Genomic DNA, 13,609 nt, shown 5'->3' on the forward strand with positions numbered 1-13,609 from the left:
CTCTCACTGAGTTGATCTAAATGAATTAAATATGAATAAACATTGCTAATATTATTCACGTCCCTCCTGTAATTCATAGAATTTTCCTGGCGTTTAATATGGTACATCTCCATGAACCTTCTCTTATCCCCATTCGTCTCACTCTCCAGGACCTTCGCACTAGACCACACTAGAAATAAAAACCACCTCATGGATTACCAATCTGCGAAGGTCCTGGAGAGTGAGACGAATGGGGATAAGAGAAGGTTCATGGAGATGTACCATATTAAACGCCAGGAAAATTCTATGAATTACAGGAGGGACGTGAATAATATTAGCAATGTTTATTCATATTTAATTCATTTAGATCAACTCAGTGAGAGTGAGTTGAGAGGGACACAGAACATGATGGACTCTATTGCGGTGAGTGAGATCACGTGACGCTTCCACCATTTCCTGTGTTATTAGACTGAATGTGCTTGATGACTTCTTGTGCCTCATAGAGTACAATTATGCGGTAGTGATTCAGTGAGAGTGAATTGCTGAGACCAAATGTCATTATGCGATGATAATTCGGTGACAGCGAATTGCCAAGACCAGATGACTTTACAACGGACTCTATGATTTAAGTTGTGGTCGATATGTCAGACCTAAATTCTGTGCCCTCATAAACCTAACCATATCTTTTGTCAAAACACCTCGATTGATGATTTGCGAAAGTTTACACCTGATATGTCTTTTACTGATGAATATTACGAACTGTTTGTACTGTCACGGCTGCTGACTCTTGAATATTGGTTGGTACATCATCCTTCATATCGAAGGGATCTCTGTATTTCGGTAGGTTTTAAACGTGTTCGATGTAACCATGTGTCTTAACTGTTTTGTGATTTTAGAGTCCTGAAGAAGACCCGCATTGTGGTCGAAACGTTGACTTTATGAAATAAAGAAGAGTGATCTAATACATACTAATCAATCCCCATACCCCTTAAACTTTTCCATATAAAATTCTGGGAGTTACCATTCCATTGATGTTCAAGCATGGGGTTCTATGCAGAAGTACAGCAAACCTATGGTAGAGAGACAGCTAATAACTTGAAATCCTGGTCATCATACAATTTGAAGCTTGCCTCGTACAGGAATCGAAGAGTGTTTCTGTTAGAATGCAAAAGACTTGGATTGATGCCCAAGCATCTATCCAGCAATATGAATTATTTGTTTGGTTCAGCGGCTGATGCAGTGTCGTCGAGACAGGTGCAGACTATGAGGGACAGATCCCTGCGCCTGGCTCTTCAGTTCGAGATTAAAGTGACGGTCGCCAGGATTGGAAGAATGGAGAATGAGATGTCCAGATTGTGGCAGATTCTGGAGGATTTTCTCCCATCTGAAGTACTCAGCCGATATGGTTTGTGCCAGTCCAGAAGATATCGTAAACGGTTTGCTGTCATCAGGGAGAGAAATCTGAGGAAGGTGAGAGCTCTGTCAGAGGAACAATTGAAGAGGGTGAAACCACAACAAAGGTGGGTAAAAAACATAAGCTCCACTATCCTACCCGATAGAGTCCTAAACTTCTTAGCGCTGGGACCTAAATTTTCTATAGATGTCCCAAAAGGTGAAATCTCGATGTCCAGGCTACTGGCAGATATTGAGAACATCATCAACCTCAACGGTACGTTGTCAGATGAAGGAAAGAATATTAAACGCTTCCAAGCGAGCAACATCGTCACGAACTATATGAAGAAGAATAAAAGAACTTCAAATAACATATATCAAAGAGAATTTTATTATTGCAGGAATTATCTGAAAGAGCATCCAGAAATTCTTGTGACTCAGTCAGACAAGGGAAACATAACAGTAATAATGGATAGAGCCCAATACATTGAACTGTCAAACACAATCTTGCATGACGAACGCTATTACAAAACATTGGCAAGAGATCCCACTACAACCATACAAAATAAATGTAACGCTTTGATCAGAGAATTGGTGAATGAGGGTCATTTAACACAATCACAGGGCAAACGCCTATATTTTTATAATGCAGTTCCTGCCAAATTCTACGGTTTACCTAAAGTCCATAAACCGACGCTTTCTTTAAGACCGATTATATCATCGATCAATACCCCTACCTCTAAGCTTTCAACATATATATCTGACATCTTGACAAGATACCTGTCAACCACAAGAGGCAGGTATTACGTCCGTGATACATTTTCTTTTGCTGAGTCTGTCAGCGACCTACAATTACCTAATGACTACGTTCTCATTAGCTTGGACGTCGTATCCTTATTCAGCAACATCCCAGTACAACTGGCAGTTTCTGCAATTGAGAAGAGGTGGGACGAAATAAAACTCCATACCTCTATACCTAAGGACCGATTCATTGCAATTGTCAGATTCCTTTTCTCCTCCTGCTACTTCGTTTTTGGTGGCGATTTTTACATGCAAATACTTGGCTCTCCTATGGGGTCTGATCTCAGTCAACCCATTGCTGAGATAATCATGGATTTTCTCTTGGATTGCATTCTCGCAGGCATCCCCTTTGAAATCCCCCTAATAAAAAGATTTGTAGATGACCTCTTATGCGCAGTACCTAAGGATCAAGTAGCCTACACCCTTGAAAGGTTTAATGAACAGCACCAGTCCATCCAATTTACACTTGAAGAAGAAACTAATGGAGGTGTTCCATTCTTGGACACAATGGTTATGAGAACCCCAGAAAATAGAATAATTTTGGATTGGTACAGAAAACCAACTTCATCGGGAAGATACCTCAACTATTTCTCAAACCATTCCCACAGACAAAAAGTAAATACGATATTGGGCTTGAAGGATCGCATATTGAGAGTTACCCACCCCACCCTGAAAGAAAAAAATCTGAAAATGCTGTTTCAGTTAATGGTAGAGAACGGTTACCCCAAGGGCTTGTTAGCAAGGTTGATCTTCAACACTGCTCTCACTCCAAGACCACAGAGCATGGGTGACAACCCACACACTGTTGACAACCCAGCATCGCTCACTTTCGCCACCATCCCATTGATCAACAACATGAGCTACGATTTGATCAACCTCTTGAAGACCAGCACCCTAAGGATAGTACCAAAAAACGAATTCAAGATCGAAAAATTGTTTAGCCGTAAGAAGGACAGATTGGACGTTGGAAACACGATGGGCGTAGTATATAGTATACCCTGTTCCGAGTGCATGGAAGTATACATAGGACAAACATCCCAACAGCTAAAAAGAAGGATCGCCCAGCATAGGAGCGATATAAAAAATCCTAATAAAGCGTGCGCCCTAGCTGACCACACTAGAAATAAAAACCACCTCATGGATTACCAATCTGCGAAGGTCCTGGAGAGTGAGACGAATGGGGATAAGAGAAGGTTCATGGAGATGTACCATATTAAACGCCAGGAAAATTCTATGAATTACAGGAGGGACGTGAATAATATTAGCAATGTTTATTCATATTTAATTCATTTAGATCAACTCAGTGAGAGTGAGTTGAGAGGGACACAGAACATGATGGACTCTATTGCGGTGAGTGAGATCACGTGACGCTTCCACCATTTCCTGTGTTATTAGACTGAATGTGCTTGATGACTTCTTGTGCCTCATAGAGTACAATTATGCGGTAGTGATTCAGTGAGAGTGAATTGCTGAGACCAAATGTCATTATGCGATGATAATTCGGTGACAGCGAATTGCCAAGACCAGATGACTTTACAACGGACTCTATGATTTAAGTTGTGGTCGATATGTCAGACCTAAATTCTGTGCCCTCATAAACCTAACCATATCTTTTGTCTAAACACCTCGATTGATGATTTGCGAAAGTTTACACCTGATATGTCTTTTACTGATGAATATTACGAACTGTTTGTACTGTCACGGCTGCTGACTCTTGAATATTGGTTGGTACATCATCCTTCATATCGAAGGGATCTCTGTATTTCGGTAGGTTTTAAACGTGTTCGATGTAACCATGTGTCTTAACTGTTTTGTGATTTTAGAGTCCTGAAGAAGACCCGCATTGTGGTCGAAACGTTGACTTTATGAAATAAAGAAGAGTGATCTAATACATACTAATCAATCCCCATACCCCTTAAACTTTTCCATATATATATATATATATATATATATATATATATATATATATATATATATATATATATATATATATATATATATATATATATATATATATATATATATATATATATATATATATATATATATATATATATATATATATATATATATATATATATATATATATATATATATATGAACTCGTAGTTCGTTGTGACCTCCGTTAAGTTCATTGGGCGACCTGACCTCCGGGTGAAGGAGTTATATAATTTGAATAATTTTTGGTTATATATGTAGAGGGGAAGGTAAATAACAGGGGTACCTAAAGAGGGGAAAAGATTTTTATCGAAAAATTTTTCTTCAAACGAATCAGACCATACTACCTCCGCATATATTTCTTATTAGTAGTGCGCTCTCACCTCCCGCAACGTTGCCAGATTTCAGGAGGACAGAAAGTAAGGCAGCTTGAATTCTACTCATATATAGAATACAGACAGCTGCTCTTCCGATTCCTTCACACATATTAAAACCTGTAAATAGTTCGAGAACGATACTGATATTAATAAACTTCATACGCTAATAATTGATTGATAAGGTTCGTGATCTCGGTGTAAATGAATTTGGACAGTTTTGCATAAATATGCCTATGTCTACGATACTTCGTCCGATAGGGGAGTTTCATACCATATAGGTCCCAAAATGAATGATACATGACAATGAAATTTTTCGTGACATATAAGATTAATTCCAAAAACAATTTTACCGAATTTGTTCTGGTATGAAATAGTAATCTAATTTTTGGGCATTATATTCACGACATTAGGAACTCCATTAAAATGCTAAAATGCGAATGAATCAACAAAGATATACGTTTCTCTTTCAGCTTCTATACTTCATTCACTTTTATTTTAGGACTGGATTGGCCATGGAAATTGGATATTTTTTACTCTGTATGGTACGAAAATGTTGGGTTAAGACGCTTGTCAAAACATTTTTGAGTTTTAAATCAGTGCTACGTAGTCCGTTCTACGTGAGACTCTCAGTAATTACGTATTTCATCACAATGTCAAATCACTTCGGAAAATATTAAGTCGAAAATATGTAACGAACATAATTGACGTTTATACAAACTGATTGAAGACTTACCAAATCTATTTATTTAAATACATGGAAAATACAAGTGATCAGTAGCTTGAGGAAAGTTACTGTTGTTTATCTTCTTTGGCTGAAGGTTGAAGACGTTACATCAGTTGTAGATTTTAAAAAAAATCAACACGAAGATGAAATGCATTTGATGCAGTGTTAGCATTGAGTTGAATACTCAAAGGTGATAGGGAATGGGTATCTCTTGAAGAAATGAACGGATAATTACAAGAATGTTGAATTCTTCAACAAAAATCATCTTGCATGAATGGTAGTCAAAATAATTAAAAGAAGTTTGAAGCAAGAGGAGCTTCACCTTCAAACAAAACAACAGGCTCGTATTCATGTCTGTTTATTTTCAATACATTGATATAATAATAATAATTATACAGGGTGTGGCGTAATGAATTGATAATATAGAACCTGCGGGTAGAGTACTCTATGACGGTTCAGATAAATATATTTTATGTTTGGTAAAAGTGCCTTAGTTTTCGAGATATTAGGGATTTTCGATGAATCACCCCAAATAATAATAATAACTGGATATTGACATTTTTCATCATAGCGGATCAAAAGAAACTCCTTGATTTAATGGCATTTCTTAATTTTTCGAGGAGTCTTTTGCGATTTTTCAGTACACAGGGTGTTTCACAATAAGTAAACGAAAAAACGGAAACCGTGAATAGAGGGTATTGAGCTGAGTTCAAGAACACCTCATATGTGTGTCTTAGGCATCCCGTTTCCGATATACAGAGGGGTTTATTCGAATTTCCCGAATTTTCGTTCGGCTATAACTCCAACTATTTTAGTTGGATTCGGCTAAAAATTCATTATCTGCTTGAACTTGTAAGTTTCAATAAAACAGAACATTAAAAGTTGACGAACACAGGACCGGGCTCATTGAGGCTATATTCAAATTAGAACTCATGCAAAACACTCTGTTTGTAGTTTTTCGTCATAATTTTGAATTTTTCAGGTATCTGCATTGATTTTCTCAAAATCAATGAAACTTTGTTATGCCTTATCAGTGGATTATTTTTAATGAATAATTGTTTGGTGGTGAAATGCCTCTGGAAAAAACAGCGCTGCATATTGACTTTTACTTCACATTAATTAATGGGATGAATATGATCGCCAATCAAATGTGGAAATCTAAAAGTGGAATTGGAAATGGTCAACTGAATTTTTTCTTTCTCAATATATGTCTTCCATTGGTTTTTGATATTTATTGCATATCTGGTTATGCAGATGAGTCATTTACAGTGATAATAAGCTTTATTATTGATAATGAACAAAAATAGAAATAAAAAACTACGCTATCATGAAAATAATAATTATAACTTGATATCTTCCGAATGAATCGTTTTTTATGGACAACGTGGACCTGAAGTAATTTTCCGAATTGATTTTCACCTCATTTGGTCTTTTAGTGAAGGTAATGATTGGCACTTCGAATAAGTATCATAAATGCACTTTCGAATTCCTCACTGATTCCGTTATAGTCATTATTGGATCTATGGAAATCCATTGATTGGTCTGGTCTTATTGAAACATTGATGATATTCATGCACCAGCAAAAGTATTTATCAGTATTTCAGGTCATTCCATTAGAAGGGTAGGACCCCAACATTGGACTGCTAGATCTCCAGATCTGACACCCCGCGATTTCTTTCTTTGTTTTTATTCACACAACTAGTTGTCCATAGAAAAATAGATTCATTCTGAAGATCAAGTTTTAATTTTTAGTTTCAAGATAGCGTAGTTTTCCCATCCATATTTGTGTATTATCAATTTTGAAACATTTTATCATTGTAAATGACTATTATGAAGACCGAATAAGGTTTACTTGTTGAACACATTCAACAGAATATTCTTTGAAAAAAAAATTCAATTAAGAATTTCTAAATACATTTTCATGAAGTGCTCTATTACTTAGAGGCGTCTGACCAAAACAATTATTTCTAGAATATGATCAACAGGTGGGACAACCCAAAAATCAATTCATTTTGAGACAATGATAATGCAGATAACAAAAAAGTTAAAATTATGATTAAAAAACTACATACACGGTGTTTATATGAGTTTGAAGTGAAGTAAAGCCTCACTGAGCACGGTCCTGATTTTTTTCGAATTTTAATGCTCTGTTTCAATGAAATTAACAACTCAAGGCTAAATATAAATTTTCAGTCGACTTCGATTCGAAATTCGAGAAATTTAAAGAAACCCCGAAGAAACTTATATATAGGGTGCCCCAAAACTATTAAATCAATCGTCACACCACGATAGAGTAGATCAAATACTATTGAATGACACCAACATTAGTTGAGCGAAAATGTACCGTTTCTGAGAAAACCTAACCTAAAATTGCCGATTTTCGAACTATTTTTTCAATCACAAGGCCAATTTGTGATTGAGGATAGCGTTTTTCTCCCATATTATCACCCCTGTTTATTCTGAGTATCAAAAATCATGTAGTAAAAACAATTGTTTTAATTTACCTTTACTTAGGTTATGGTTATCGATTAACTACTTAAAATAATTTGAATTAGGGGAAATATAACAATAATCTTAGTTCAATATAATTTAATATGGATTTCCTTTTCCACAAACTGGCCCTGTTATTGAGAAAAATAGTTCGAAAATCGCAACTTTGGGTATTTTAATAAAATTCTGATTATTTTGGAAACGGTACATTTTCGTCGAACTATTGTTGGTGTCATTCGATAATATTTGGTTTACTCTATCGTGGTGTGAAGTTTGATTCACTAGTTTTGGGACATCCTGTATATGGGGTGATTTTGAACTCAGCTCAATGCCCTCTATTCACGGTTTTCATTTGTCTGTTTACTTGTGAAACACCCTGTACCTTCTTGTACCGTCATATGAAAATTCAAATTCTTCTTGTTGTGAGAAGCGTTCAGCCCAACATCTGTTTACTGCAAAACACGTGTTAACGCTGATATGAAGGGTTCAAAGTTTTCTACCTGATTCGGGCTTTTTAGGAACGAATTGCTCAAGATGCCCAGTTCGAGTATTATTTCGTTTTGCGTGTTATATTGGATAAAATTGAATTTATTTCATGGAAGATTCGAGAATTATTGATGTCCAGAATGCTCCAGAATGATGAAAATTTTCAGATTCCATTGAAACTCTTGCGAAAATTATCTCGTATATTGTCAAGTTTAGATTTTAATTCATTCAGAACTTTGAAGTTCGGCAAATAATGATGTAAATAATTCAATATTCTATTTGCCTCAAGACTCGAAACTTTTCGAGAAACGATTCATTTAATGATTTGATGACGAATGAATCAAAAAATTATGTGTGTTGATATTATATTTTCATTCATTGAAGAATATTTAGAATAATGAAGTTCAACAAATGATACGAACAAGATACTTATTTAATTAGCCTCATGATCCCAAAACATTTCAGAATTTATTTCGTGTTTAGATAATCCGCTGCATATCGTTGTTCACAATACGACTGTTAATTAAGGACCAATTATAGAACGAATTAATAGATCAATAGCTTTCGAAAATGTTGGTCAGTCTATAAACTGACAACTCATTTTGTCAAATGACGGATTTCAGTATCAAACTGCTACATAGTATAATGAGAGTTCGAAAAAATTTGTAGAGTACAAAATTTGGATGGTTGCTATTATGTGTCGCTAACAGTCAATCACATTTCCTTCAGCGCAGTTGTTGTTTTGAAGAAAAACTAGTAGATTCTCGCAAAATCCGAAACTCTACATGAATAGGCCCAGTTGCTCAGTTCGGGATTAAAGTTTATCCTAGATTGATTTTGACATTTCAGTTCAGTTCTGTCAGGTTAATCTAGGATCATCTTAAATCTCGGCCTAATCCTGAACTGAACAACCGGGCCTTATAGTAATAGCAACGTAGCATTAAATAAGTTGGTATATTATTGGAATAATACTAATTTTTTATAGCGGAGAATAGAGGTTTTTAGCCTCGGTATTCATGAAATTCATTTTATTATGTTTTTTTTTTAATGTGAATCGGCCCGAAATCTTGGATCCCCCGAAGTGCTAGTTTTGTATACTTCTATGACAATAGCATAAGAACTCGAATTTCAACATTTTCACAGAAATTTTTGAATTCAAGGCAGAGACACATTAAAAAATCGATAGCAAGTTACCGCCTAAACTACGAGCTCAGTTGAAACGCCGAAGTTGAAACTGGTACCAATCTACTCTGTGCTTCATAATATCTATAGTTTTATGACTCAGTGGTTTTTAGAACCTGTGAAAAAAATTGAAAACTGTTAACTCGTCATCGCCTTCCAAAGGGTGTATCTTGGAAGGGCTGTCGATTTGGAAAAAAATTTATAGGAACTACCCCCGCTTATTTTCATTAAGGAATCATCTCCCTTATTCCTTCGCATTTGTTTACAGATATCCTTTATATAGCTATAATTTATCTATGTATCTTTTTATTTCAGATAATAGAAGTTTAAGCAATATGTGTTATTTTCGAAGACCAAAACAAAAATTTCAATTGCACATGATTTGTTAATTATAAGAATCATCATCTATATTGAATAATAAAACTGCATGCGAAAATACTTAAATTAACTTTTGTCTTCCTCCTTTCATCATGCGTCCATCATAGTGTCCGCTGTTCATCACAGCTTTTGGGAATTTACCAATCAATCATATGTATCCGAGTATGTATCTATATTATTAACTTCATTTTGAAGATTCATCATATCTTGACAAAAATATGGTTGAAATTTCAAAATATGTTGACTCGAGGCCTTCCAAAGACATCAATATTGTTTATTTTTTCCCTTACATCCTGTATGATCTATCGAAAAATGCAAATCTGTTTTGGCGAATCCTTTATAAAATCTTACTTGTTTCGATATAATTGGTAATTTTCTTCATGATACATCACTAAAATATTTAAACCAGAGAGATGGTACAAGCCCTTCAAATTTTCGGGAAAATCCAATATTTAAACATAATCGATAATAAAAGAGATGTTTCTGAGCAAAGGATTCCTCATTCAGCAATCTGGATTCCTCAAAATCATTGAGCAATCTGATTCAAGAAAAATATAAAGAGCGTTCCATTTGAAATAACACAACAATGTCCAACATTCGGTTTAGCCGACGTTGTTCATTTCTGTGATATTGTAAAATTTGTAGCATTTTTTCTCTTGATTCTGAAATGAAAATTTTCGGAATGGCTCATTGTCCTTGAATATTCATCACCAATACCATCTGAATATTCTTATCCAAAAAAAATTTTTCTCTGAACAACTTATTTTATTATATGCAATGTACCAATACTGATTATTCGTTATTCTAATAGGTGGTATTATCTATATGGATCATTTCCATAGAGAGAAGCAATATTATTATGGACAAGACTCAAATCGATTTGTTTTCAGATAGGTAATGCAACAGTTCGCCAAATTCAGAATTATAGTGTTAGCTTGAGATGAAAGAAGTTCAACGGATGCATAGATATACGCACGATGAAATATAAACAGTCATAATCCCATTCGAGAGAGCCAGGATTGGTTTTCTTTCACGTGATTCTTTCCCCTACAGAAGAATGCGATAAAAAATCGTTGAGATATGCCGCCTGGCTTGCAATAATGGAGGAGAAAACGCGCTGCGCCTCTCTTTACTTAATTCCTCCGTATACTGATATTCCGCCTGTCTACATCTGCTTGCACAGTACAACGTTGCCATTTTCGGAGGTGTTAACGAGCAAAGAGTCTTTCAGAGCAATTCGTCGATATACAGCTCAGCACACTAGCGCCAGTGATATACACTCGAACTAAAAGATTGTTCAGTACATAAACGGGGTGCGTTGTGACCTCAAAACGATTTTTTGATATGTTGGTCCCTGAAGCCTCCTGAATCTAACAAGCTAAAAAACAAGGCAAAACGTTGTCACCTCCGATTTCGGAGGTGACAGCGATATATATGAGGTGAGAGCGTTAAACGAGTTACTATTTTGGAGGTGGTATTAACACTTTATAACTATATATATATATATATATATATATATATATATATATATATATATATATATATATATATATATATATATATATATATATATATATATATATATATATATATATATATATATATATATATATATATATATATATATATATATATATATTTATTGATGATCTCAAGTTATATGCGTCCAATGAAGAACAACTTGAAAAAATGTTAGAGATCGTGGCAACATTTAGTGAGACCATAAAAATGGAGATGGGGCTGGACAAGTGCGCAAGGCTAACAGTCAAGAGGGGAAAAATAATTGAGAATAACTCCAATATCTTGAATCCAAATGCCATTCAGAACCTCGGCCGGGATGAAACCTATAAGTATCTAGGTATACAGCAAGCTCTAGAAATTAAAAACGCTGAAATGAAGGAAGCCTTTAGTAAGAAACTTTTTTATCGGGTGAACCAAGTGCTCAAGTCCAAATTAAATTCAAAATCTTTGTTTCTAGCCTTGAACACATGGGCATTGCCCATAATGACGTACACCTTCGGGATACTTACATGGTCGGCTACAGAACTGCAGGCATTGGACACGAAGATCCGCACCATTTTGACGAAATACGGAGTACATCACCCTCACTCATCCGTGGCAAGACTCTATCTCCAAAGACATCTAGGGGGAAGAGGAATGCTTAACCTAGAAACAACACATGACAAATCCGTATTAAAACTAAGGGAATACTTCATGAAGCAGAACTCACCTTTTGTCAGGACCCTTCGTTCAGTCGATGTAGGATGCTCCCCATTGCGGCTATCGGATTCCGACTTCACACAACCGATTCGCACTCAGCAAAACCTGCAGGAGGAATGGAAAGCTAAGGTATTGCATGGTAGATACCCTAATAATTTAGAAAACAACAATGTGAATAAAAAAGAATCCTTAACTTACCTTAAGGCGGGCTACCTGTTTCCTGAAACCGAAGGCCGGCTGCTTGCAATACAGGATCAGGTGGTTCCTACCAGGTCTTACCTCAAAAACATAGCGGGACAACAACTTACCTCTGATCTATGTAGAAAATGCAAGCAGGGACGTGAACACATCCAACATGTTACGTCTGGTTGCTCAATCCTTGCACCGAGAGAATACACGGATAGACACAACCAAATGGCAAAAGTTTACCATCAGGCCATGGCACTGAAATTAAAATTAATTGAAACAAAGAGAAAAAATCATCTATACTTAACTGAGAATGTCCTCGAGAACGAAGAATTTAAACTGTATTGGGACACCACGATGGTGACAGACAGACCAGTTGCAAATAACCGACCGGATATCGTCTTACTAAATAAAAGAGAAAAAAGCTGTGTGATCATCGATATAACGGTTCCTTCAGACGACAATATTTCAAGGGCCTACACTGAAAAACTGACAAAATACTTCGATCTGTCGTTCGAACTAAAGGAGATGTATAGGCTCAAGAAAATATCTATTATCCCACTGGTGATGTCGGTCAACGGACTCGTAGAGGAACATCTTGTTGATAATACAAAGCTGTTGGAACTTGACAGCTATGTTGTCTCGAGTGCCCAGAAGGAGGTCATACTGGGCACTACACGTATCGTAAGACGCTTCCTTCATAGCTCTTGATTCCACTTTGGCTCCCAGAGCCCGGTGGTATTTCGTAATTCCCTGAAAGGTGATTGACAAAAAAAAAAAAAAAAAAAAAAAAAAAAAAAAAAAAAAAAAAAAAATATATATATATATATATATATATATATATATATATATATATATATATTTTTTGTCCACCATTTCGGGTAAGGCTATTGAGGATGCCGGGTCACCACAGACCAAAGCGTTCCTCAATTGCTCGTCAGGAACCTACGTACGATGCGTGTAGTCCATAGGATCACTTCCTTCTGTGCGTCATCAATCACATGTTCTTCGAGGCCGAGCTTTTTAGTGTTCTCCAGCAGATGTGTTTCAACCAGGCCATTGGTGGTGATAATCAGTGGAAGAATTGTGGTACAGGTAAGTCTATTAATTTCCTTCAGTTCGAAGGCAAGGTCGTGGTATTTCACTATCTTCTCCGTATATGCCTTCTCGATGTTGTCATCAGCTGGTACTGGTATATATATATATATATATATATATATATATATATATATATATATATATATATATATATATATATATATATATATATATATATATATATATATATATATATATATATATATATATATATATATATATAGTTATAAAGTGTTAATACCACCTCCAAAATAGTAACTCGTTTAACGCTCTCACCTCATATATATCGATGTCACCTCCGATTTCGGAGGTGACATCGTTTTGCCTTGTTTTTTAGCTTGTTAGATTCAGGAGGCTT

At 35.6% G+C, this 13,609-nt stretch overlaps 2 protein-coding genes across 2 annotated transcripts; both read left to right on the plus strand.

Moving 5' to 3' along the window:
• The first annotated feature begins 846 nt into the window (after positions 1-846).
• Positions 847-3,693, plus strand: LOC123317202. The gene is made up of 2 exons (XM_044903613.1): positions 847-2,787; positions 2,875-3,693. The coding sequence occupies exons 1-2, from the start codon at positions 1,021-1,023 to the stop codon at positions 3,538-3,540; spliced, it is 2,433 nt and encodes an 810-aa protein (XP_044759548.1). The 5' UTR covers positions 847-1,020; the 3' UTR covers positions 3,541-3,693.
• Positions 3,694-11,436: 7,743 nt separating this feature from the next.
• LOC123317826 lies at positions 11,437-12,864 on the plus strand. The gene has a single exon (XM_044904437.1). The coding sequence runs from the start codon at positions 11,437-11,439 to the stop codon at positions 12,862-12,864; it is 1,428 nt and encodes a 475-aa protein (XP_044760372.1).
• Positions 12,865-13,609: the final 745 nt, after the last annotated feature.

This window comes from Coccinella septempunctata, chromosome 7 (assembly GCF_907165205.1).
Source record: "Coccinella septempunctata chromosome 7, icCocSept1.1, whole genome shotgun sequence".
Classification (NCBI taxonomy): Eukaryota; Metazoa; Arthropoda; class Insecta; order Coleoptera; family Coccinellidae; genus Coccinella; species Coccinella septempunctata.